Below are 27,929 nucleotides of genomic sequence, written 5' to 3'. Positions count from 1 at the left end.
TAGCTACATAGATCTTAGCACTGAACTGAGAACTTGGAACATTGGTTGGTTCCTTTATACCCTGATGGGCAGAACTTTTCTTGTGATATCAGTTATTGCTTTCGGGAACTAAGTGCATTTTACAACAATTAAGATCTGGAATGCACAGTTGTGAGTATGCAAATTAAATCCTGAATTTCTGAAGGGACTCAGATAATTATCTGAATAAAAATAAGGCAGAAAATGCAAAGGTACAAGAAAACGGGGAATAATAGAGGGTAAGAAATGGTTTAGTGGAATTTCTGGACATGGTAACGATGGTTTAATGGTTTCTTTTATAGAACTATTCTATGATTCAGTAAGGTTGCTCCTGAAATCACTCTTGTATCAATTAGCTATGATACTCACATTCAGAGCAGCCTCCGCAGCTTCCAGTGCTGGCTTTGCAGCTATCAGTTTGCCTTCTGCTATATTTTTGTCCGCTTCAATTTCTTCCACAATTTTTTGGGCCTTATTTTTGACGATCAGAACTTCATTCTTAACCAGCTCTGCTGCTTGTGCACTAACTGTCACCTCCCCAAGTACCTGCAGAATAGCATAGAGAACAATTGCAAGTGGCTGAAACAAAAGAAAAGTACTGCAGGTGTCAGAAATCTGAAATAAAACTGAAAATGCTGGAATTACCCATCATTTGTGGTGAAATACTCTGGCATTATTTATGGAGAGAAAAATAGCTTTAATATTACAAATCAAAGACCTTCCCAATCTGTCTTATTGTTGTCATCACACTTGAGTATAATAAAACTATTTGTTTATCCAAGTCATTGATATGGATTGTAAATGGTTGAGGTTCTGGAATTGATTCGTGCAGCATTCCACAGTTTGACAAACTGAAAATGAGCTGTTTACCCTGACCCTCTGTTTCCTGCTCTGTATTCAGTCCTGTTCTTGCTAAATGCAAACTAAATATGATGCCCTCTTATTTTGTGTGGCGTTTCTTCATGTGGCACTGTTACTGAATATCTTTTGGAAATTCAAAAACTCTGGAGTTTCTTTGATACCATCTTCATAGTGTTCAAATAAATTTGCAATAAATGAGTTTCCTTTCAGAAAAGCTTGTGGACGCTGTTTATATCATTTATCTAAATGTCTGCTACAAGGATCAATGCTAATAGAAGCAATGACAGAGGCAACCTAGCTTCCCTCCTTTCTTTAATTTTCATGACACACTTCTTCAAAAGCTGCTGATAAATTGCACACCAATGACAGCAACTATAAAAACAAAAACAGATCATTCACTTCTGGAAATATTTAAGCAGAAAGCATATAAAAAATTGTACAATGTCAGTGCAGCCAACTATTTTCCTCAATTTGTAGAAGTATTTTAATCTGGACTGTTTATTGTGTCTTATTAAAAAAACAGAATATAAGGATTTATGATTTTCATTGTCCAAGTTTGATTGCCTGAAATTTATTTTCTAAATACTATATGGTAAGAAAGTGACATGAGAGGCACGTGAAATTATGAATTAGCTTTGCCAGTTGAGAATAGAAATGTGTTGTTCGGGGAATTCTTGATATGGGGCATTTTTAAGGTGATTACAACAACAGAATGCAGCTTCTGGCTAACGGATGTGGTATTTCACAATAAACAGAAGCCAGATACTGACTGGTAAATGGGGCTTTTCACAATAAATATAGGGCAGCTTCTGACAAAAGGACAGGGCATTTCAAACCAAACAGAGGGCATTTTTTGATGGAAGGACAAGGTACTTCACAGCACTCAGAGAACAGCTTTTGACTGATGGATGGGAAATTTCACAGGATACACAGGGAAGATTTTGACCAATGGATAGGGAATTTCACAAGCAGAAGGCAGCCTCTGGTAGAAATGCAGGATATTTCACATAAAACAGAGGGCAGCTTCTGACTGAAGGATGAAGTACAGTAGCAAAATTAGGCCAATTGGCCCATTGGGTCTGCTCCACAATTTGAATATGGCTGATATGTTTCTCAATCCCATTTTCTTGCCTTCTCCCTGTAACCCTCGATCTCCTTCCCAATCAAGAAGCTGTCTATCTCTATCTTGAATACACTCCATGACTTGGTTTCAACAACCTTCTGTGGCAATGAGTTCCACAGATTCAACACCCTCTGGTTGAAGAAATTTCCACTCACCTCAATTCTAAAGGATAATCCTTTCTCTCTGAGGCTGTGCCCTCAGGCAGTAGTGTCTCCTAATGGTCTCTCCAGCTCTACTCCTACCAGTCTGGAATGCAGCTCACTACCACCTTCTCAAGGGCAACTCGGGATGGACAACAAAATGCTGGCCAGCCAGCGACGCCCACATCCCACAAGTGAACAAAAAAAATCTTGCAAACCTCCTCCGGATACCCTCTAATGCCAGCACAAGCTTCCTTAGATACAGGGCCCAAAACTGTTCATAATATTCAAAGTGCGACCTGATCAGAGCCTGAGGCAGCCTCAGCAGTACATCTCTACTCTTGTATTCTAGCCCTCTTGAAATGAATGTTAACATTGCATTTGCCTTCCTAACTGGCAGTTGAACCGACATGTTAACCTCAAAAGAATCTTGAAATAGGACTCAGAAGTTCATTTGTGTTTCAGAGTTCCTTTCTCTATATAGAAAATAGTCTATGATTCGATTCTTCCTACCAAAGTGCATTACCTCACACTTTCTCACAATGTATTCCATCTGCCACTTCTTTGCCTACTCTCCTCGGTTGTCCAAGTCCTTCTGTAGCCTCCCGCTTCCTGAACAACACCAGTCCCTCCACCCATTTGGTGTCATCTGCAAACTCAGCACTCAATTCTTTGTTAATATATAACATGAATAGTTGTGGTCTTAACACTTAAACCTGTAAAATGCCACTAGTCACTGGTTCCCATCCTGAGAAAGGGCCTCTTTATCTCCATTCTTTGCCTTCAGCCGGTCAGCCAATCTTTTATCCCTGCCTGCACCTTGACCCTAACACCATGAGCTCTTTTCTTATTCAGCAGCCTCTTATGCAGTACCTTGTCAAAGGCCTTCTGGAAATTCAAATTGATCATATCCACTGGCTGTCCTTTGTCTAACTTGCTTATTATCGCCTCAAAGAATTCTAACAGATTTATCAGGCATGAAATCCCCTTAACAAAGTCATGCTGACTCAGTCCTATTTTATCACATGCTTCCAAATGCAGGTAGTTCTCCAATAATGTGACAGTTGTGTTCTTGTGTGACCTTGCGCTGTAGAATACTGTGTGTTAGAAAGTCACCATAGAAAATCATGTTGTACGGAAATCACTATACCTGTTCACTAGAAAATTCCCTTCATCCAAACAGAGTCCTCTAATCAATAATTACATGACAGCCTATTCACGTTAATGAAGTGCACATATAGCAGAACTACCTGTGCTCTGCAATTTCATCGTTAATAATTCACTCTAAAATCTTACAAATGACTGAGATCAGGCTAACTGGCTTAAAAGTTAATATTTTTCTGCATCCCTCCCTTCTTAAACTGGGATGTTGCCATAGCCATTTTGCAGTCCTTCGGGACCCTCTATCACTCTGGTGATTTCTGAAAGATCACCACCAGTCCCTCTCCAGTCTCTTCAGCTCTTTCCTTCAGAATTCTGGTGTGTAGTCCATCCATTCTGGCTGATCTATCCACCTTCAGACCTTTTAGCTTCTCTAGCATGTTCTCCTTTGTGATGGCCCTCCTACTCAATGTCTGACTCTGGGCTGTAGTCTGTCTGGAGCTGGCTGTAGTTGCTCCAGGGCTTATGCTCCAATCAATCCAGTGTGTGTTTTATCCAGGGCATTGACATGCTCTGTAGCTCACAGATGGGGCATTATCTATTGATATTGTGTGGGGGAGGGATTAAGAACAAAGAACAAATAACAAAGAAAATTACAGCACAGGAACAGGCCCTTCGGCCCTCCAAGCCTAGTCGATCCAGGTCCTCTATCTAAACCTGTCACCTACTTTCCGATAGATCTGTATCCCTCTGCTTCCTGCCCATTTATGTATCTGTCTAGCTATCATGCCCACCTCTGCCACCTCCCCTGGCAACTCGTTCCAGGCACACGCCACCATCTGCGTAAAGAACTTTCCATGCATATCTCCCTTAAACTTTTCCCCTCTCACCTTGAAATTGTGACTCCTAGTAATTGAGTCCCCCACTCTGGGAAAAAGCTTCTTGCTATCCACCCTGTCTATACCTCTCATGATTTTGTAGAATCAAGTCCCCACTAAACTCCGTCTTTCTAATGCAAATAATGCTAATCTACTCAACCTCTCTTCTTAGCTAGTGCCCTCAATACCAAGCAACATCCTGGTGAACCTCCTCTGCACCCTCTCCAAAGCATCCACATCCTTTTGGTAATGTGGCGATCAGAACTGTACGCAGTATTCCAAATGTGGTCAAACCGAAGTCCTATACAACTGTAACAAGACCTGCCAACTCTTGTACTCAATACCCTGTCCGATGAATGAAAGCATGCTGTATGCTTTCTTGACTACTTTATCGACCTGCGTGGGTACAATGGACTTGAACACCTACACCTTCCTCCAGATCATTTATGTACATCACAAACAACAGTGGTCCCCACACGGATCCCCGTGGAACATCACTGGTCACAGTTCTCTATTTTGAGAAACTCCCTTCCACTACAACTCTGCCTCCTATTGCCTAGCCAGTTTTTTATCCATCTAGCTAGTACACCCTGGACCCCATGCGACTTCGCTTTCTCCATCAGCCGACTATGGGGAACCTTATCAAACATCTTACTGAAGTCCATGTATATGACACCTACAGCCTTTCCCTCATCTATCAACTTTTTCACTTCCTCAAAGAATTCTATCAACTTGGTAAGACATGACCTTCCCTGCACAAAACCATGTTGCCTATCACTGGTAAGCCCATTTTCTTCCAAATGGGAATAGATCCTATCCCTCAGTGTCTTCTCCAGTAGATTTCCAACCACTGACGTCTGGCTCAGCGGTCGATAATTACCTGGATTATCCTTGCAACCCTTCTTAAACAAGGGGACAACATTAGCAATTCTCGAGTCCTCCAGGATCTCACCCGTGCTCAAGAGTGCTGCAAAGATATCTGTTAAGGCCACAGTTATTTCCTCTCTTGCTTCCCTCATTAACCTGGGATAGATCCCATCCGGACCTGGGGACTTTCCCACCCTAATGCCTTCTAGAATAACCAACACATGCCCTCTCCTTATGCCAACTTGACCTTGAGTAATCGAACGTCTATCCCTAACCTCAACATCCATCATGTCCCATTCCTCGGTGAATACTGATGCAAAGTACTCATTAAGAATCTCACTCATTTTCTCTGACTCCTTGCATAACTTCCCTCCTTTGTCCTTGAGTGGGCCAACCCTTTCTCTAGTTATCCTCTTGCTCCTTACGTACAAATAAAAGGCTTTGGGATATTCCTTAACCTTATTTGCTAAAGGTATTTCATGACCCCTTTTAGACCTCCTAATTCCTCATTTTAGATTGGTCCTACTTTCCTGATATTCTTCCAAAGCTTTGTCTGTTTTCAATCGCCTAAATCTTATGTATGCTTCTTTTCTCCTCTTTGCTAGTTTCACAATTTCACCTGTTATCCATGGTTCCCTAATCTGGCCTTTTCTATCCCTCATTTTCACAGGGACATGTCTGTCCTGCATTCTAATCAACATCTCTATCAAAGCCTCCCACATATCAAGTATGAATTTACCCTTAAACAGCTGCTCCCAATCCACATTCCCCAGCTCCTGTCAAATCTTGCTACAGTTGGCCTTCCCTCAGTTTTGCACTCTTCATTGAGGACCACTCTCGTCTTTGTCCCTGAGTATTTACTCAATTGTAATGTGTTACATGTGATTCCAGCTCCTCCCTCTCAAACTGCAGGGTGAATTCTATTATAATATGATCACTGCTCCCCATTGGTCCCTTCACCTTCAGTTCACTAATCAAGTCTGCCTCATTACATATCACCAAATCCAGAATTACCCATTTCCTAGTGGGCTGGACCACAAGCTGCTACAAAAAATCATGTCGTAGGCATTTCAGGAATTCCTTCTCTTGGGATTTGCTCACAAACTGATTTTCCCAGCCTACTTGCATATTGAAGTTCTCATTACTGTAATAGTGCCATTCAAATGTTCTTTTGATCTCCTGATTTATTTTCTTTCTCACATCCTGACTACTGCTAGGTGGCCAAGTATATAACTCCCATCAGGGTCTCTTTTACATTGCAGTCCCACAGGTATTCTATGCCTTCTGACTCAATATCAATTCTTGCTATCGAATTAATTTCATTTCTTATTAAACAGGCAATCCCACCTGCTGATCCTTTAGATAAACATCGGGCAGCTTCTGACTGAAGGACACGGTATTTCTCAACAATAAAGAGGACAGCTTCTCGCTGAAGAACGGAATAGTACAGAAACAACAAACAGAATGCTTTTTCTCAATAAATGGCAAAAAATTATGCAAATGAGATACAGCATATGGCTGTGATGAAAAGGCATGGAGTCACCCACATTAAAGTGGTGATGCATGCAGCAGAAGACATGTATAAAGACAGTATAAATAGCAGAAAGGGTTATTGGTTAAAGGTGGGGTAAACGTGGGCTTGATTTGTCCTGTGGGGCAATCTATCATCAATGCAGAATGTTGTATCAGTCAGTCTGTGAAAAAAATCAAAAAATTATGTGTTTAATGTTTCTGTGTTTTGTTAAAGGAATGTGCGTGTGTTTAGATTAAGTGTTGTAAGTCAGTAACACTGAACTGAACTGTGAAAGACTGGCATCTTTTTCAAAAGCAGGCATAGTGAACTGGATGTGATCGCATGGATTATTTATCAGTTAACATAGACTACTTGATCATTGAATTGTGCTGTGTAAATATCATAGTGTTGATTAGACCACACCAATGACTTATTTGAACTATCTGAACATACTTGCCTGAGTTCAAAGTTTTTAAAAGTGTCCAAGAGATAAATCTCTTTCCAGGAAGATACAAGCATGTCTTAATGAACTCATGAATCAAACTAACCATTGAAAATATTTGTGATATTTGCCAGTGGCTGAACTGATCAGTTGTTGGAGGCTCGATAGTATCACAGGTTGAATGCACAGTTGTTATGTATTTGAACAGGGTATAAGAGAGCTTACCTCACAGTGTGGCAAGCAAAGGCAAGAGGTCAACTGGTCAGTGGCTGGACGCTGGGACAGAGGAGGGTGATGTTGTGTTTCGCTCAGAACTCAGCACGATTCTGTGCAAATAGAGTTCATTTATGATTATAAGCTTTGCTTAGGCAAAATATTTGCAGTATTTTTGGTGTACTTTCTTCAATATAGAACATTGGGTATATTCCATGGTTAGCACCGCCATGGGTTATTTGTATCCAGAGTGAACTCAGTGGATCAGCAAAATCAGAAAAAAAAGAATTATATAGTTCGGGCTCAAGTCAGCCAAGGCATTTGGCTTCAGTCCGTCTGAAGTTTGGGCTCCAGTCAGTCTGAATTTGGGCTCCAGTCAGTCTAGGTTTTGGGCTCCAATCAGCCTGGGGATTAGGCTTCAGTCAACCTGGGGTTTGAGCTCCAGTTAGTCTAGAATTTGGGCTCCAGTCAGTCTGGGCTTTGGGCTCCTGTCAGTCCAGTTTTGGGTTGCAGTCTGTCTGGGTGTGGGCTGTCATCAGTGTGAGTCTTGGGCAGCAGTCTATCTGGGACATGGACAGCAATCAGTCTGGGTCTTGAGATGCAATCTGTGTGGGTTGTGGACTGAAATCTGTCTGGTGAGTGAATTGCAGTCAAACTATGTCTTGGCAGTCAGTATGGGTCTTGGGCTGCAGTCTGTTTGCAATGTGGACTGCAGTCTGAATTTTAGTCTCAGAGTGGAATGGACTAAATGAATATTTTTCGACAGTATTCACTCTAGAAAACGACAATGTTGTTGAGGAAAATACTGAGATACAGGGTACTAGACTAGGTGGGTGTGAGGTTCACAAGGAAGAGGTATTAGAAATCCTACAGAGTGTGAAAATAGATAAGTCCCCTGGGCCGGATGGGATTTATCCTCGGATTCTCTGGGAAGCCAGGGAGGAGATTGCTGAGCCTTTGGCATTGATCTTTAACTCGTCATTGTCTACAGGAATAGTGCCAGAAGACTGGAGGATAGCAAATATGGTTCCCCTGTTCAAGAAGGGGAGTAGAGACAACCCTGGTAATTATAGACCAGTGAGCCTTACTTCAGTTGTTGGTAAAGCGTTGGAAAAGGTTATAAGAGGATTTATAATCATCTAGAAAAGAATAACTTGATTAGGGATAGTCAGCACGGTTTTGTGAAGGGAAGGTTGTGCCTCACCAACCTTATTGAGTTCTTTGAGAAGGTGACCAAACAGGTAGATGAGAGTAAACCGGTTGATGTGGTGTATATGGATTTCAGCAAGGCGTTCGATAAGGTTCCCCACAATAGGCTATTGTACAAAATGTGGAGGAATGGGATTGTGAGAGATAGAGCAGTTTGGATCAGAAATTGGCTTGCTGAAAGAAGACAGAGGGTGGTAGTTGATGGGAAATGTTCATCCTGGAGACCAGTTACTAGTGGTGTACCACAAGGGTCGGTGTTGGGTCCACTGCTGTTTGTCATTTTTATAAACGACCTGGATGAGGGCATAGAAGGATGGGTTAGTAAATTTGCAGACGACATTGAGGTCAGTGGAGTTGTGGATAGTGACGAAGGACGTTGTAGGTTTCAGAGAGACATAGATAAGCTGCAGAGCTGGGCTGAGAGGTGGCAAATGGAGTTTAATGCAGACAAGTGTGAGGTGATGCACTTTGGCACTTTGGAATGCAAAGTACAGGGCTAATGGTAAGATTCTTAGTAGTGTAGATGAGCAGAGAGATCTCTGTGTCCATGTACACAGATCCTTGAAAATTGCCACCCAGGTTGACAGGGCTGTTAAGAAGGCATACAGTGTTTTAGCTTTTATTAATAGAGGGATCGAGTTCCGGAACCATGAGGTTATGGTGAAGCTGTACAAAGCTCTGGTGCGGCCGCATTTGGAGTATTGTGTACAGCTCTGGTCACCGCATTATAAGAAGGATGTGGAAGCTTTGGAAAGGGTGCAGAGGAGATTTACTAGGATGTTGCCTGGTATGGAGGGAAGGTCTTACGAGGAAAGGTTGAGGGACTTGAGGCTGTTTTCATTAGAGAGAAAAAGGTTGAGAGGGTTAGATAGGGTGGATAGGGAGAGCCTTTTTCCTAGGATGGTGATGATGAGCACAAGGGGGCATAGCTTTAAATTGAGGGGTGAAAGATATAGGACAGATGTCAGAGGTAGTTTCTTTACTCAGAAAGTAGTAAGGGAATGGAATGCTTTGCCTGCAACAGTCGTAGATTCGCCAACTTTAAATACATTTAAGTCATCATTGGACAAGCATATGGACGTACATGGAATAGTGTAGGTTAGATGGGCTTCAGATTGGTATGACAGGTCGGCACAACATCGAAGGCCGAAGGGCCTGTACTGTGCTGTAATGTTCTATGTTCTATATGTTCTATGACTTCCCTTCCAATGCAATCTGTCTGTGGCATGGATTGTAATCTGTGCGGGATGTGGATTGCAGTCTCTTTGGGGCTGCAATCAGTCTGGGGTTTTACTGTAAAGCAATAAGAAATAGAAACAGAAGTTGGTATATCTGCTCTGCAATTCAATGAGAGCCCGGCTGTTCTGTAAATGCTCAATTCTGTTTTCCCGTCTTTGGCCTGTACTAATTAAAATGTGGGTTTATCTTAGTCCTGTGAAAATGCCCTCCTTATCCTATTTCTCTGGGTTCAATTAGTTAAGTGAATCCTCTATCCATGCTAATATATTCCCTCCAACACCATGGGCTCCCAAGTTGCCTCATAGGTGCTGCCTAATCAAACACCTTCTGAAAATCCAAATCCGTCGCATCCACTGTTTCTCCTTTTGACTATTCTGCTTGTTGCCTCCTTAAACAAAGGCGATGGCCTAATGGTATTATTGCTAGACCATTAATGCAGAGACCTAGCTAATGTTTGTAGACCTCAGTTGAAATTTTGCTATCGCAGATAGTAGAATTTGAATTTAATTTTAAAAAAACTGTAATTATGAATCTAATGATGATTACGAACCATTGCTAATTGTGAGAAATACCCGTTTGGTTCACTAATGTCCTTTTGGTAAAGAAGCTACTGTCCTTACCTGGGCTACATGTGACTCCAGACCCACAACAATGTGGCTGACTCTTAAATGTCCAATGGGCAGTAAACGTTCACCTCGCCAGTGAAGCCCTTATGCCATGAATGAATAAAAAATAACTATTCCAGTTAATTTGTCAGTCATGATTTCTCCTTAATGCTGACTCTGCTTGATCATATCATGCATTTCTTAAGGCTCTGCTCATAATGCGAGTGCAGTTAGTCTAGGGCTTGTACTTCAGTCACTTCAACTTTGGCTTTAGTCAGTCCAGGGTTTGGGCTGCAGTTGGTCTGACTCTGGGCTGTAGTCTGTCTGGAGCTTAAATCAGTCCAGTGTGTGTTTTGTCCAAGGCATTGACCTGCTCTGTAGCTCACAGATGGGGCATTAACCAATGATTTTTGTGTAGGAGAAGGGATTAGTCACTATTATTGGGGGCAGTTGAATGTGGTAGGGTGGGAACTGGTTGATGAGGGTTGTGGAGCTATGGAACGTAAAGAAAGTCAAGGTGTATGTGGCCTTGATAAGTACAGAGAAGAAGGTTTTCAGGGGATAGGGACACGTACAATGAGGGACTCAGTGGGTAAGATGTGAACATCACTTCTGACTTTGCAGTGTCTTGAAGAAACAGGGAAGTGATAAATTGTTGTAGAAGCAACAGAGATTAAAAAAAATGGTGAGGAAAGAAGAGCGCGGGGCATTTGGTGATTACCAGGCAGAGGCTAGCATTTAAAACATTGCACAAAAAGAATGAATCTAACTTTTGTTTCATGATTTCTTGTTTCATTCAATTTCAGTCAGGATACTGCCAAATTGGAGATTATTTTAGGCTATGTGGGGCGTGCAGTGTTGCAGTTTTGTAATTTTGTCTGACTGTAGGGGCACCTCATTAATCATATGTCCTGTGGATGTAGAATCTTCACATAATCAGCACTTTACAGCATTGTCAGATCAGATGAAGCTTCTGTCTCCAGCATGAAAACTCTCAGGACATTTCCTTTATACAACACTACACACTGGGCACAGGAGATGTCCATCATTTTCCTGCATTTAATCTGAGTCATTTTGTGCTGCCACAGGTACCAGAACTGCAATCTTACTCCAGGCCAGCTGCTTATAAGAAGAAAGCTTCCTGGTACTGTCCTCAGGAAGACAGCCTTCATGCTTTCCTGGATGACTTCAAACCTAACCTCTAGAGAGGCAACACTAAGTCTTGGGCCAACTTTTACTTTTGTTTTGCTTCTAATTTATGACTTCTGTCATTAATTTAGGTACCAATATATGGCCAATCATAAAATTTTTCTCTGTATTTTTTGTAAAAACACATATGACAATGAATTGGTATTCGGTTCTATAAACGTAAGCCCTCTCTGAACGTCTCTGAGGATGCAACCATCACAGGCTCCAATGATGCTTTTGGCTTGCAGAGAGTGAAGGGTGCCTGGGTGACCTTTAAATACAGCACCAAAACCTTCAACTCTGGAAGGTCTGGTTGAGAGGCCAAATTTCTTACCTGAACCACTCTATGTGATTTAACATTTAAGGTTTTGGATTAGCTTTTTCAGCTTCTCGAATGATTTGACTGGAATCAGTTCCCTCCATTGACATTGCCAGCTTGTTGGAAGTGATAGTTATCTGAAAAGTGAATTCCATACAAACCTTGATAACAAAGTGTGGAGCTGGATGAACACAGCAGGCCAAGCAGCATCTTTGAAGCACAAAAGCTGACATTTTGAGCCTAGACGCTTCATCAGATGAAGGGTCTAGGCCCAAAACATCAGTTTTCCTGCTCCTAAGATGCTGCTTGGCCTGCTGTGTTCATCCAGCTCCACACTTTGTTATCTCGGATTCTCCAGCTTTTGCAGTTCCCATTATCTCCTTACAAACCTTATCAGCATTACGGGAAGCCGCTGCAAGTTCCTTTTCTTTTCCTGCTAGTTCTTTGGCGAGAAGAGCGACTGATTCAGTTGCCTCCATGAGCTTGGAAAGACCTGTAATCATGTGTTCAGTCTGATTAAAAACAAATGTCCCTCACAGAAGTTTCCTTTTTTAGATTTACTGGAGTTAAGGCTGACTATGGAAATGTTTTCACAGAGTCATAGAATTTTTACAGTGTAGAAGGGGGACATTTGGCCCATTGTGCCTGCAGTAGCTCTTCAAATGAGCAATTTTACCTCTGCCAATCTCCTGCTTTTCCCTACACCGTTGTGCATTATTTCTAATAAAATAGCCATCTAATGCCCTCTTGAATGCCTCAATTGAACCTGCCTCTACCAAATTTCCAGGAAGTGCATTCCATGCCATTAATAATCACTGAGTGCAAAATATTTTTCTCACATTACCCTTGCTTTTGCACATCACTTTAAATCTATTCTCACACTCTTGTTATTTCTATGAGCAGGAACATCTTTTCTCTGTCTTCTCTATCCAACCAGCTCATGTTTTTGAAGACCTCTGTCAAATCTCCTCTCAGCCTTCTTCCCTTCAAGGTGAACAGTGCCAACTCTTCAATTTAACTAAGAGTGAGAAGTTTCTCATTCTGGACCCATTTTAGTAAATTGTTTCTGTATTCTCTCCAATGCATTCAGATCTTTCCTCTAAGGTGGCAACTGTACACAATATTCCAATAAGTGTCTTATCCAAGTTCAACATCAACTCCATGTTCTTGTACTCCATGCACCCATTATAAGAAACAAATTATAGACTTCCACACTTGAAGAAGCCCTATCACAGCTTTCATTAGGAAACTAAATGCACCCTCTCTTGCATTCCAGGACAAATCTGCAAAACATCATGAAGGATGTGTTTCTTTCTAATTGAGATGACATAGGTCCAACACATTTTAAAATAGTTATGGAGGATGAAACTGGTTCACAGGTTCAAGTTCTAAATTGGGGAAACTTGAATTTTGATGGAAGTAGACAGGATCCTGCAGGGATTGATTGGAGCAGTTTGTTTGCAGGCAAAGGGACCTCTGACAAGTAGGAGGCCTTTAAAAGTATGATAGCTAGAGTTCAGGTCCATATGTTCCTGTAGGGTGAACGGCAAGGTTGGCAGGAGTAGGGAACCCTGAATGACAAGAGATATTGAGACTTTGACCAGAAAAAGGAGGAGGCATGGCTCAGGTATAGGCAGCTGGGATCAAGGGAATTCCTGGCAGTATGTAGGGGATACAGGAGTTTACTGAAAAATGAAATCAGAAAGATGAAAATGGGGCATGAGATAGTTTTGGCTGAGAAGGTTAGGGTGAATCCAAAGAGATTCTTTAAGTGCATTAAGTGAAAAAGAATAACTACAGAGAGAATAGGACCGCTCAAGGACGAAAGTGGAACCACAGGAGATGGGTAAGGTCCCCAATGAATATTTCTCTCCTGTGTTTACCATGGAGAAAGACATGAATACTTCAGAAGTTGGGGAAGTTAGTGGTGATATCTTGGGGACAGTCCATGTCAAAGTAGAGGTGGTGTTGGAAGAATTATAATGTATGAAGATGGGTAACTCTCCTGGTTCTCAACAGATATATCCAAGAACCCTCCAAGAGGCTAGAGAAGAAATTGCAGGGACCCTAGCTGATATATATTTGCATCATTGTTAGGCACAGGTGAGGTCCTGGAGGGCAGCAAATGTTGTACCCTTATACGAGAAGGCCTGTAAAGCAAAACCTGAGAATTATATGGAAAAGATAGATATGCAATTGGAAAGACAGGGTTTGATTAGGAATAGTTGGCATGGCTTCGTGTGTGGGAGATCATGCCTCACAAATACATTAGAGTTCTTTGATGAATTGACCAGGAAGGTTGATGAGGGCAGGATGGTAAATGGAGTCTACATGGATTTCAGTAAGGCCTTTGATAAGGTTCCATGTGGTTGCTGCTCTGGAAGGTTAGATTGCATGGAATCCAGGGAGAGCTGGCAAATTGGATATATACAATTGGCTTGATGGTAGGAAGCAGAGAGTAATAGCACAAGGAAGCTTGTTGGACTCCGAGGTCTGTGACTAGTGGTGCCTTCATTGGTTGGTGCTGAGCCCATTGCTGTTTGTTATCCATATCAATGACTTGGATGAGAATGGACAAAGCATGACTGGTAAGCTTGCAGATGACACTAAAATCGGTGGTATTGTGGACAATGAGGAAGGTTATCAGATATTGCAGCAGGGTCTTGATTAGCTGGGAAGTGGGCCAAGGAATGGCAAATGGAGTTTACTCTAGATAAGTACGATGTTGTATTTTGAAAAGTCAAATCAAGGAAGGAGTTTCATGGTGAATCATGGGGCTTTAAGGAATGTAATGGAACAGAATGTACATCCATCGGCTTTCTGCATTCCATAGTGAAGGATGGAGGTCTAGGCATTCCATGCCTATCGACAACTATATGAGTTGAAAAAGGGAAGAGAATGGAGAGATTTCTATCGAAGGACATCCCATGGGTACAGGCGATGGCAACGCTGGACTCCTCCAACCCGTGTTTAGAGAGATGTCCAAAGTGGACAGGATCGGGAAATGGCGAGTTAATAATCCACAAGAAGCTAAGGGCTGTTGGAAGGAATGTATGATGAGCCATGCCAATTGCAAGATCCTGAGGGGGCTTAAAGTTGATGAGGTTTCGCATTGGTGGGAGTGGGAAGATGTTTCCTAGATTGTTAATCAAGGCGACCTAGCTGAGAAGCAGGTCGCTCTCAACAAAAGTAAAGAGAGCGAGGGGTGGCCGTGGAACTGAGGACAATAGATGCAGAGGAGACTGTGGGAAGCCAGAAACACTCAGCCACGTCTTGCAGAGTTGTTCCGTGACACATGACACACACTGCACGCGGCATAACCGTATCAAGAAATGGCTGGTATGGCAGCTTCGTTATGTGACAGAGGGTGAGATAATGACAGATCCTAGGATACTCCTTCAGACATCGTTCTGCAAGCCTGACATCGTGCTGGTTGAGGATGGCACAGCCTATGTATGTGACAGAGCAGTGCCCATTGAGTCCTGTTTACTTGGACTCTGAAATATGAGAAATACGGGAGTGATGGGGTGTTGGCCGCTTTGCGGAAACACCTAATAGCACTGGACTACAGAATTGGGGCCCTGAAAAGGACTCCGGTGGTCATCTCCAGCCGTGGCCTCATTCATACTAAAAGCGTGGCAGACCTCAGAAAAGTCGGTGTCTCCAAAATATCCATCGGAGAACTGGTAACCACAACTATGGCCGGCAGTATTAGCTGTTTTGCCACCTATATGAGAGGATGAAGGTTGTGATCCAGTAGCCCTGTCTCTTGACCTGGACCTTCTCATCTCTCGCAGACAATCTACATGATGAGCAGCAATGCCTGAAACTGTATTTCACTTTCGACAACAGCGCACAGGCGCAACTCGGTAAGGATTGCTTCCTGAGTAGAAGTGGCCTTACCAAATAAATGTAATAGCCAAATGCCTCATCATCTAATTAATGACACGCATGAATGGATGAATGAGATTCCCACTGTCCCTACCTACTATCTAGCAAAACCACAGCCAAGGGAACGGGCTCAGCAGAATCAGCAGGGAAAGAAGATCCTGTTGAGCTTGACTCTAGTCTGGCACTGCAAAGAGACACGAGAGGCGTAGAATAAGTGGGAGGCCTTGGCCTCTCGCTTGGAAATTAGGCACATAGATCTCTGAAAGTGGAGTCGCATGTAGGCAGAGTATTAAAAAAGGGTTTTCACACACTGGCCTTCATCAGTCAGAGTACTGAGTATAGAAGTTGGGAAATTATGTTACTGTTGTACAGGGTGTTGGTGAGGTCACATTTGGAGTACTGAGTTCAGTTTTGGTCACCTTGCTGTAGGAAGGATGTTATTATACTAGAAAGTGTGCTGAAGAAATTTACAAGGATATTGCCAGGACTCATGGGACTGAATTATAGGAAAAAGTTGGATGAACTAGGACTTTTTTCTTTACAGCATAGCAGACTGAAGGGGGATCTTATAGAAGTGCATAAGATCATGAGAGGCATTGATAGGGTGAATGCACTTAGCCTTTTTCCCAGGGTTGGGAAATCGAGGACTGGAGGGCATCAGTTTAAGGTCAGAGGGGAAGGCATACATGGGAACCTGAGGGGCAACTTTTTTTTACACAGAGGGTGGTATGCATATGGAATGAGCTGCCAGCAGAAGTAGTACAGGAGGGTACATTATAATAAAATGTGAGGCCGGATGAACACAGCAGGCCAAGCAGCATCTCAGGTACATTAACTTTTAAAAGCCATTTGGACGAATGCATGGATAGGAAAGATGTAGAAGGATATGGGCCAAGTGCAGGGAAATGAGGTTAGCATGGATGGACATTTTGATTAGCATGGACCAGTTTGGGCCAAAGGGTCTGTCTCCATTCTGTAGAACTCTATGACTCTGTGGCTCTATACAAAATTGGCAACAAAAAGAGAAATTGCCGAAGAAACTCAGCAAGCCAGGAAGCATCTATGGAGTGAAAGCTAAGTTAACATTTTGAATCCAGTGATGCTTCTTCAGACCCCTTCTGAAGAAGGGTAAGTAGACTCAAATGTTAACTCTTCTCTTTCTCCATGGGTGCGGTCAGACCTGCTAAGTTTCTCCAGCAATTTCTCTTTTTGTTTCTGATCTTCAGCTGTGCCGTCTTTTATGGTATATTAACTACAAATTTGTCCCTGGATGTATACTCACCCAATTGCATGTGCTCTGCTAGGTCATTGATGTTTACATGTTTCTCTTTGTAGATAGTTTTGTAGCTGTTTATAAAGGCAAGGTAGGATTTGGGAGTTATATGTGTTCTTCGACGATACCTGAAAAAGACAGACACAGAAATTGCTTCTCTTGTGTAGATAGTTATGATATATCTTGGAAACAATGAAACATTTGTGGCCTCACATACGTGCTTGACATCTGTGTTGGAGTCATAGCATCATACAGCATAGAAGCAGGCCCTTTGGCCCACCATGTCAATGGTGACCAAACTACATTAATCCCATTTACCTGCACATGATCCACAGCCTACTCTTCCCTGGCATTTTGAGTACTCATTCGATGTCTCTTAAGTGTTGTGAGGTTATTTGCCTTTACTACCTTCTCAGGTGATAACATTTTTCCTTAGATCTCATCTAAACCACTTGGCCCTCACCTTAAATTTATATTCTCTGATTTTAGACATGTCTGCCATGGGGAAGCAATTCTCACAATTTACTCTGTCTATGCACCTCTTAATTTTGTACACCTCAATCAGATCCACCATCATCAACCCCCAGCCCCACACCTCCCCTCACTCTCCTCTGCTCCAAGGAAAACAAACCCAGCCTATCCAGTCTCTCCTCATAACTGAGCCTTTTCATCCCAAGCAGTGTCTTGGTGGAATCTCCTCCACACCCCTCCAGTGCAATCTTGCTTTAGGATAGTTTGGCAACTAGAACTGCACACAACATTCCATCTGTGGCCTAACCAATGTTTTATAAAGTTTATAATGTTTCATAAACAGGATTTCCTTGCTCCTATATTCTATGCCTCATTAAATGAATTCTTTTTAGATTGTCTATTATTTACGACTCATTCTGCTTAAATATATCATTCACAGAAACATAACCAGTTGGCTCTGAAAGTTTATTTAAACCATCGGTCAGTGTTCCCTCTGTAGTACGTTTAGATTGTCTTCTCTCACGCCACTGCTTCCAAAAATATGGTGGGGCACAATTTCCATTGATCTGCCGTCCAATTGACATGTCATGTAGCAAGTAGGAGGATAAATGATATTCTTCAGGATAGACACATTTCAGGATGGATGAATGCTTTGATGTTTGCACAACACTTGGGTTTGGTCATATGAATTTGTTCAGTTTTGTGACCCACAGATTCAGAAGCCATTTAGTATTTCTGAGGAAGTCGGGATACAAGGAATGCATTCACCGATTTCCAACAAAATAACCTTCAGGGACTAAAAACAACAAAAAGTATGAAAGATAGGTTTAGAAAAAGAAAACTGCCAGTTTAATTCCTTCTCTATAAACGATCTAGAGGAGTATACAAATTGTAAAATTACAGAATTATTACAGTGAAGAAGGCCATTCAGCCCATCATGTCTTCACTATTCACCAAGTCAGCATCATGATTAGTGCCATTTGCTCACCCTTTATCTATGCTCCTGTACTTATACTTTACAATAGGGGGTAAGAAGCTGCATTGGCCACGACAGAGCTCAGCTGTGTTGGGTGCTACAAGTCAGACTAGACCCGATTGATAAAAAAAAGAAATTGCTGGAAAAGTTTGCAGGTCTGACAACATCCGTGGAGAGAAATAAGAGTTAGCGTTTCAGATCAAATGACCCTTCCTCAAAACTAGAGACCTTCAACGCCTCAGAACATGCTCCAGGGCAACACCACATGCACTCCTTGTCTACAGACACTAGCAGCTGACACCTGCCCATCTCCCTGAGCTCTCATGGTGTTTTCCTGATGCATTTGCAGGAAGCTCCAGCACTTCAATGCTGCACCTGCATTGAAATGCTGCTACATGGGCACTCTGTGTGCTGGAGAAAGCTGCATCGCAGGGTTGTTGCCTTGCTATCTTTATATTCATGCTCATTTACTTTGAGCCTATCTGGATGTCCATAGCATCTCCACTTTGCCTTGCCTTTGCTCCTCAGCCTGAGCTCAGAGGCTCGCAGTACTTCTGTCTTTCTTTACTGTTTAGTGCATACACAAAGCGCTCAGTCACATCAAGGGAGAGAGCCTACAGTCAGAGGGTCCCAGCACAGTAAATCAAGGGCAGCCTACAGTACCAATCCAGGAGCTTGGACCGAGTCAATTGGCCACTTGGATCAGAGAGGGAACCTCCCCTCAATAAGAAGATTCAGGATGTGAGTTTGCTTGCTGAGCTGGAAGGTTCGTTTTCAGACATTTCATCACTATTCTAGGTAACAGCATCGGTGAGCCTCCGACGAAGCGCTGGTGTTATGTCCCGCTTTCTATTTATCTGGTTAGGTTTCCGTGGGTTGGTGATGTCATTTCCTGCGTTGGTGATGTCATTTCTTGTTCTTTTTCTCAGGGGTGGTAGATGGGCTCCAAATCAATGTGTTTGTTGATGGAGTTCCAGTTGGAATGCCATGCTTCTAGGAATTCTTGTGCGTGTCTCTGTTTGGCTTGTCCTAGGATGGATGTGTTGTCCCAATCAAAGTGGTGTCCTTCCTCATTTGTGTGTAAGGATACTAGTGATAGTGGGTCATGTCATTTTGTGGCTAGTTGATGTTCATGTATCCTGGTGGCTAGCTTTCTGCCAGTTTGTCCAATGTAGTGTTTGTCACAGTTCTTGCAAGGTATTTTGTAGATGACATTCGTTTTATTTGTTGTCTGTATAGGGTCTTTTAAGTTCATTAGCTGTACTAGGAATTCTTGTGCGTGTCTCTGTTTGGCTTGTCCTAGGATGGATGTGTTGTCCCAAAGAAGATTCATTCAGGCAACCTGCCACATTTTATGACTCTTTCCGTCCTAATGTGAGCCATTTTCTCCGAGAATGAGAAAAAGGGATGGATTGGTGAAATGGTGGTGGGTGGCACAGCTGTCAGGGCAGTGCAACTGGAATAAGTCATAGAATCCCCACAGCATGGAAACAGGCAATTCAGCCCAACAAGTATATATTAGACCTCCGAAAAGCATCCTACCCAGACCCATGCCCCAACCCTGCATTTCCCATAGCTAATGTGCATATTTCTGAACACTATGGGTCATTTAACATGGCCAATCCACCTAGCTGCACATCTTTGGACTGTGGGAGGAAACCCATGCAGACATGGGAAGTATGTGCAGACTCCACATAGTCAGTCATCCGAGTCTAGAATCAAACTCCTCTGCCAATCCTAAGTGAATGCAGGTGCAGCATTGAAGTGCCGGAGATTCCTGCAAATGCATCAGGAAAACACCATGAGAGCTCAGGGAGATGGGCAGGTGTCAGCTGCTAGTGTCTGTAGGCAAGGAATGCATGTGGTGTTGCCCTGGCACTGTGAGACAGCATTGCTAACCACTGAGCCACCGTGCCACCGACATGATGGGTTGAATAGCATCATCTGGTGGTGAGTTGTCCTCAGCAGGTGAGTAGGCAGTGCTAAGGTCATGCAAGATTGGCAATGTTAGGTGTTGAGTGAAGATAGCTGTTGCATGCAACAGTGATAGTGGCAGAGCATAAGCCTTGTTCGGAGGTGGGTACAGAGGCAGAGATATGCTCGGTGACTGTGAGGTAGCGCGGAGAAGATAGTGAAGTGGAGATGGTTATTGACTTTCCTCCTATATTACTGGGCATTTTCCAGATGGTTAATACCACATAGACCTGAGTGATAACGTCATGCTGGGTTGGCATGGAGTGGTGTCATGGCCTCCTCTGCCAATCCTAAGTGAAGTGGATAGCCACCCTTCACATCATCCTGATCACTCTGTCTGTCAGGATCTCTAGGACCGTTCCCGCTAAGAGATAAGCCAATTTCCTCCAGTCTGCCCTGTCTGGGGTAAATGTCAGGAACCATGTGGGGCAGCTCCGGACTGATAGTGCTTGTCCGGGTGCCTTATAAAGATGGGGTCAGTGCTAGGGATGCCAGTCTATTCCATGATACCCGAGCAGCTGCGTGTTCTTTGGATATGGCAGGTGGTTGAATTTGGTGAACACTTAATGACAGCATTGTCATAGAGTGAGGACAAGTAATTAATATGGCAGCTTTGGCCGAGATGATGAGAAATCTCATTGGGTCTTAAATCATATTTGGCATAAAAATGTGTTTGTGAAACTGCCCATAATTTTTAGGACCATTCAACCAATAGTACAGGTAAAACATCATCAACCTGAAACATTAATGATGTTTCTCATTTTTGAGATGCTTCCAAATCTTCACAATATTTCCGATATTTTTCAGATTTTTTTCAGTTTTATAACATTCACAGTAACAATTTTCTATTAGTTGCCATGGTATTCTTTTAGTGGGTGCATCTATAACTGCTGTGCATCACCAACCACATGAGATGTGATCTGTATGCTCGTGTGGTAACTGAGTGATTTTAAGAGTATCAAGATCAGACATGTTAACTAGCCTCCCAGAAACTGTTGCATTGTATTTCATCTCTTCAAATAAACTAACCTATGTTGAATGTGTGGAGATGGATGAGCACGAAAGGGCTGCCGGCTAGGTGAGTAAATCTTTTAAAAACTTACCTCGTGGGAGGAGCAGCCTTCAGTTTCGTGGCGGCAGTTGCGGAGCGAGGACCAAGGGCTGCCAGGTCGGTGAGTAAATCTTTTTTGTTGGTTCGGGCGGCAGGAAGAGCGGGAGCAGAGAGCGGAAGAAGTGGAGCTTGCTGGGAAGGTGAGTGATTGTTTTTAAGTGGGTGCGTTCTGTACGGGGAGGTGGTCACTCCTCAAGCACAGGATAAGGACAGCTGGGTTACAGTCAGGGGGCGGAAAGGGAACCGACAGACAGAGAAGGGATCCACTGTGGCCGTTCCCCTCAGCAATAAGTATACCGCTTTGGATACTGCTGCTGGGGATGACCTACCAGGGGAAAGCTATAGTTGTCAGGTCTCTGGCACTGAGCCTGGCACTGTGGCTCAGAAGGGAAGGGGGGAGAATAGAAAAAAGCTAGTGGTAGAGGACTCAATAGTTAGACGGATTGACAGGAGATTTTGTGATCAGGAACGGGGATCCCGGAAGGTATGTTGCCTCCCAGGTGCCAGGGTCCGGGATGTCGCTGATCGGGTCTACAAGATTCTGAAGGGGGAGGGTGAGCAGCCAGAAATCGTGGTACATATTGGCACCAATGACATAGTCAGGAAATGGATTGAGGATCTGAAAAGGGACGACAGACAGCTAGGTTGGAAGCTGAAGAACAGGACAAGTAGAGTAGTGTTCTCAGGTTTGCTACCGGTGCCACGAGATAGCGAGGTGAGGAACGGTCAGCGAGTGCAGCTTAACACGTGGCTGCGCAATTGGTGCAGGAGGGAGGGCTTCAGATACTTAGACCATTGGGAAGCCTTCTGGGGAAGGTGGGACCTGTACATGAAGGACGGGTTGCACCTGAACTGGAGGGGCACAAATGTCCTGGGTGGGAGATTTGCTCAAGTGGTTCGGGAGGGTTTAAACTAGTTTGGCAGGGGGTGGGAACCAGAGCTACACATCTGAGAGGGGAGGGGGTGTAGTAGTAGATGAGGCAGTGGCAGGATGCAGTGAATCTACCGGGAAGGTTTTTCATGTGATGGAATGAAGGGATTAGTTAAAATGTGTCTGCTTTAATGCACAGAGTGTCCGAAATAAGAGTGACGAACTTAGAGCATGGATCAGTACGTGGGACTATGATGTTGTGGCCATAACAGAGACATGCGCTTCACAGGGGCAGGAATGGTTGCTAGATGTTCCAGGGTTTAGAACATTTAAAAAGAACAGGGAGGGGAGGGATAAAGGAGGCGGTGTAGCGTTGCTAATCAGAGAGTGCATCACAGCAAGAGAAATGAAGGTTGCCGAGGAAGGTTTGTCGACTGAGTCAGCATGAGTGGAACTTGGGACAGCAAGGAGTTGGGGGTTTTCTACAGACCCCCAAATAGCAGTAGGGAGATCGAAGAACTCATAGGCCGGCAGATTGTTGGAAAGTGCAAACGTAGCAGGGTTGTTGTTATGGGTGACTTCAACTTTCCCAATATTGATTGGAACCTTCTTAGTGCAGTTGGTTTGGATGGAGCCGTTTTTGTCAGATGTGTTCAGGAGGGTTTCCTTACTCAGTATGTGGACAGACCAACGAGGGGGGAGGCCATTTTGGATTTGGTGCTCGGCTATGAGCCAGGACAGGTGTCAGATCTCACGGTTGGAGAACACTTTGGTGACAGTGGCCACAACAGCCTCACATTTACCACAGCCATGGAGAGGGAAAGGAGCAGTTACCAGGGGAAGATATTTAACTGGGGAAAAGGAAACTATGACGCTATCAGGCAGGAGTTGGGAAGTACAGATTGGGAGCAACTGTTCCACAGAAAGGACACAACAGACATGTGGAGACTGTTTAAGGAGCAGTTGTTGCGAGTGATGCGTAAATTTGTTCCTCTGAGACAGGTAAGAAGGGTTGAGATTAAGGAGCCTTGGGTGACAGGAACAGAGGTGCTTCTCGTCAAAAAGAAAAAGGCAGCATACATAAGGTGGAGGAAGCAAGGGTCTAGCACAGCTTTAGACGATTACAGGCTTGCTCGGAAAGAACTCAAAAGTGGACTGAGGAGGGCCAGGAGGGGGCACGAAAAAGGCTTGGCAGGAAGGATTAGGGAGAACCCGAAGGCATTTTACTCATACGTGAGGAATAAGAGAATGATCAGGGAGAAGGTAGAGCCGATCGGGGATAGCAAAGGGAACTTGTGCGTGGAGTCTGAGCAGATAGGGGAAGCCCTAAATGAGTTTTTTTGCTTTGGTTTTCACTAAGGAAAGGGACCTTGTTGTGAATGAGAACTTTGAGGAGCAGGGAAACAGGCTTGAACAGATCGAGAGTGAGGAAGTTGATGTGCTGGAATTTATGGCAAACGTTAAGATTGATAAGTCCCCAGGGCCAGACCAGATTTATCCTAGATAACAAAATGTGGAGCTGGATGAACACAGCAGGCCAAGCAGCATCTCAGAAGCACAAAAGCTGACGTTTCGGGTCTAGACCCTTCATCAGAGAGCTTTATCCCAGATAAGTTTTATCCTAGGTTGCTCCGGGAAGCGAGAAAGGAGTTTGCTAAGCCGCTGGCGAAGATCTTTGCTTCCTCACTCTCCACAGGAGTCGTACCGGAAGAGTGGAGGAAGGCAAATGTTGTTCCTCTTTTCAAGAAAGGGAATAGGGAAATCCCTGGAAATTACAGACCAGTCAGTCTTACGTCTGTGGTCAGCAAAGTTTCGGAAAGAATTCTGAGGGATAGGATTTGACTATTTGGAAAAGCATAGCGTGATTAAAGGGAGTCAGCATGGTTTTGTGAGGGGCAGGTCATGCCTCACAAATCTTAATGAGTTCTTTGAGGAGGTCACGAGACAGGTTGACGAGGGTCGAGCAGTGGATGTGGTGTACATGGACTTCAGCAAGGCATTTGATAAGGATCCCCACAGCAGGCTCATTCATAAAGTCAGGAGGTATGGGGTACAGGGAGATTTGGCTGTCTGGATTCAGAATTGGTTGGCTGACAGGCGGCAGAGAGTGGCTGTAGATGGTAAGTGTTCTGCCTGGTGGTCAGTGCTGAGTGGTGTCCCGCAAGGCTCTGTTCTTGGGCCTCTATTCTTTGTAGTTTTTATAAATGACTTGGATGAGGAGGTTGAGGGGTGGGTTAGTATGTTTGCTGTGACACAAAAGTTGGAGGTGCCGTTGATAGTATCAAGGGTTATTGCAGGCTTCAGCGATACATTGGCAGAATGCAGAGCTGGGCTGAGAAATGGCAGATGGAGTTCAACCTGGATAAATGCAAAGTGATGCATTTTGGAAAGTCGAACTTAAATGCTGAATATAGGATTAATGGCAGGATTCTCGGCAGTGTCGAGGAACAGCGGGATCTTGGTGTCCGAGTGCATAGCTCCCTCAAAGTTGCCACCCAGGTGGATAAGGTTGTTAAGAAAGCATAAGGTGTTTTAGCTTTCATTAACAGGGGGATCGGGTTTAAGAGCCGCGAGGTTATGCTGCAGTTCGACAAAACCCTGGTGAGACCACACTTGGAATATTGTGTCCAGTTCTGGTCGCCCTATTATACGAAAGATGTGGAGGCTTTGGAGAGGGTGCAAAGGAGGTTTACCAGGATGCTGCCTGGACTGGAGGGCTTGTCTTACGAGGAGAATTTGACTGAGCTTGGACTTTTCTCTCTGGAGAGAAGGAGGAAGAGAGGTGACCTGATCAAGGTGTACAAGGTAATGAGAGGCATGGAAAGAGTCGATAGCCAGAGACTTTTCCCCAGGGTAGGATTGACTGCCACAAGGGGTCATAGTTTTAAGGTGTTAGGAGGAAGGTATAGAGGAGATGTCAGAGGGAGGTTCTTCACCCAGAGAATTGTGAGCGCATGGAATAGTTTACCAGTGGTAATCGTGGAAGCGGAGTCATTAGTGACATTTAAGCGACTGCAGGACATGCACATGGACAGCAGTGAACTGAGGGGAATGTAGGTTAGGTTATTTTATTTTTGGATTAGGATTAATCCACGGCACAACATGGTGGGCCGAAGGGCCTGTGCTGTGCTGTACTTTTCTACGTTCTATGTTTCGGGCCTAGACCCTTTATCAGAAAAAATGCTGCTTGGCCTGCTGTGTTCATCCAGCTCCGCACTTTGCTATCTCAGATTCTCCAGCATCTGCAGTTCCCATTATCTCTCAGCTATGTTGAGGTTCTTTGGCCCTGTGTGAGAAAGCTTGAAGGCCTAAACCTTGCCTCTGGGCTAGGAAGCCCATTTCACTAACTTGCTCCAGAGGTTTCTAGCATATGTTTGAACAGCTTTATTTGGAAAATAGCCCATGTTATTGACTTATGAATCCTCTGTGTACAGGCAGTCTATTTGTGTAAGGTAAAACAAATGCAAAAGTGATGTTCTGAAGATTTTACAAAACCACAGAATCCCTACAGCGTGGAAGCAAGCTATTCAGCCCAATAAATCCACACCAACACTCTGAACAGCATCCCACCCAGACCCATCCCTGCATTTCCCATGGCAACACACCTAACATACACATCCCTGAACACTATGGGTAATTTAGCATAACCAATCCACCTAACCTGTGTATCTTTGGACTGTGGGAAGAAACCTACACAGGCACAGGAAGAATGTACATATTGCACACAGACAGTCACCTGACAGTGGAATCAAACCCAGGTCCCTGGCACTGTGAGGCAGCAGTGCTAGCCACTGAACCACTCCTGAAACACATGCAACAAATTTCAGTGTGAAAAAGCTTGAAGGCCTAACAATTCAATTAGTAGTGCCTGCTATACCGTAGAAGTCATTGCATGGGGAATTCTACAAATTACAGGCTTCGGTAAACTGCAGACGTGCATGGTCCATACATCATATCTTGTTTCAACAGAGAGGTATCAGGCAACCCTTCATCAATGGGCTGCATGAGGCATAGCATTGGATAGATGTCTATTAATGGAAGCAATTACTTCTGTTATAGGTCACCAGGTCAAGGATCTGAGGTGGGGGGGGGTGTGCAGTGTGGAGGGGAGTGGAGATGGGGACAGGCAAGGCTGAGGTAAGGGGCAAACGATACATTGGTAGCAAATCTTAGAAAGACACCTTCAAGCATATGTTTTCAATACACTTAAGATGGTAGAAAAAGACCTTCCTCACTATTAAAGAACTTCTTTAAGCATCAAAGCTTGTTGGTGCTGAATTATAAATTTGTGGGAAGGGCTCACAAATGTTTGGGATGGCAGCAGCAGCATTACCAATCCTAATTCTACCGACGAACAGAAACAAGGAAAATCCTTCATCTCATTCATTATAGCACTGGAAAAAATTGTGAAATTCATTCATACTTGCTACACATCTATATAGACCATTGAAACAGATAATCAGACAGTATAGCAGGGTAAACAGTCTTATCCAGTGGGAGTTCTAATATCAGTCACTGGATTTTTTTTTAATATGTTAAGTCTTTACTTATTGCATCTGAAGAGAAATCTTTCAGCTGGAGTGCTGTTTGAAAGTTCCATTTAGTTTATCATTGGAGCTTTACAGTGCAAAATACACCCTGGCTTTTATCGTCTTCCTCCATCTACTTCTATGTTATACCAAAATGTAATGAGAAACTTTTAATGATCAGATACCACAAGATGATACAAGATTTAGTGAGAAGGAAGAACTAAGGGAGATCAATATTAGGAGAGAGATGGTGCTGGGAAAATTGTTGGAATTGAAGACCGATAAATCCCCAGGGCCTTATAATCTGCATCCCTGAGTACTTAAGAAAGTAACTCCAGAAACAGTGGATGTATTTATGCTCATCTTCCATGATTCTACAGACTGTGGAACAGTCCCTGCAGATTGGAGGGTGGCTAATGTCACTCTAATATTCCAAAACAGACATAGAGAGAAAACAGGGGATTTTAGACTGGTGAGAATAACAACGGTAGTGGGGAAAATATTTGAATCTATTGTCAAGGATTTTATTCTGAAGCATTTAGAAAGCAGTGGCAGGATCAGACAGAGTCAGCGTGGATTTCTGAAGGAGAAATCATGCTTGACAAATCCATTGGAATTCTATGAAGATGCAACTAGTAGAGTTGGCAAGGGGGAGCGAGTCGATGTATATTTGGACTTTCAGAAAGTGTTTGACAAAGTCCCACGAAGAGATTAATGTGTAACATTAAAGTGCATGGGATTGGGGGAAATGTATTGAGATGGACAGGAAACTGCCAGTGGAGAAACAAACAGTAGGAATTAATGGGTCCTTTTCAAATTGGCAGGCCGAAACTAGTGGGATGCACAGGGATTGGTGCTGGGACCCCCAGCTCTTCACAATATATATTAATGATTTGGATGAGGGAACAAAATGTAACATCATCAAGTTTGCAGATGATACCACGTTGGGTGGAGGGTGAACTCTGATGTGGATGCAGAGACCTGTCAGCATAATCTCAACAGGTGGGTAAGTGGACAAATCAATTACAGATGAAGTATAATTTGAATAAATGTGATTTTATTCACTTTGGAAGCGAAAACAAAAAGGCAGATTACTACCTGAATGGCTGTAAATTGG

General features: G+C 43.5%; 1 protein-coding gene across 1 annotated transcript in view; it reads right to left on the bottom strand.

The window, feature by feature from the left end:
- The window catches only part of LOC125452339 (dynein axonemal heavy chain 8-like), a 1,009,221-nt gene that overhangs the window by 156,479 nt on the left and 824,813 nt on the right, over positions 1-27,929 (bottom strand). The window contains exons 81-83 of the mRNA XM_059645685.1: positions 16,890-17,008; positions 12,106-12,209; positions 388-564 (exon numbers count right to left, since the gene is read on the bottom strand). Coding sequence (XP_059501668.1) covers positions 388-564; positions 12,106-12,209; positions 16,890-17,008 — 400 coding nt within the window. The remainder of the gene's footprint in view (positions 1-387; positions 565-12,105; positions 12,210-16,889; positions 17,009-27,929) is intronic.

This window comes from Stegostoma tigrinum, chromosome 4 (assembly GCF_030684315.1).
Source record: "Stegostoma tigrinum isolate sSteTig4 chromosome 4, sSteTig4.hap1, whole genome shotgun sequence".
NCBI classification, from domain to species: Eukaryota; Metazoa; Chordata; class Chondrichthyes; order Orectolobiformes; family Stegostomatidae; genus Stegostoma; species Stegostoma tigrinum.
This window is presented reverse-complemented; position numbering and strand designations above follow the sequence as displayed.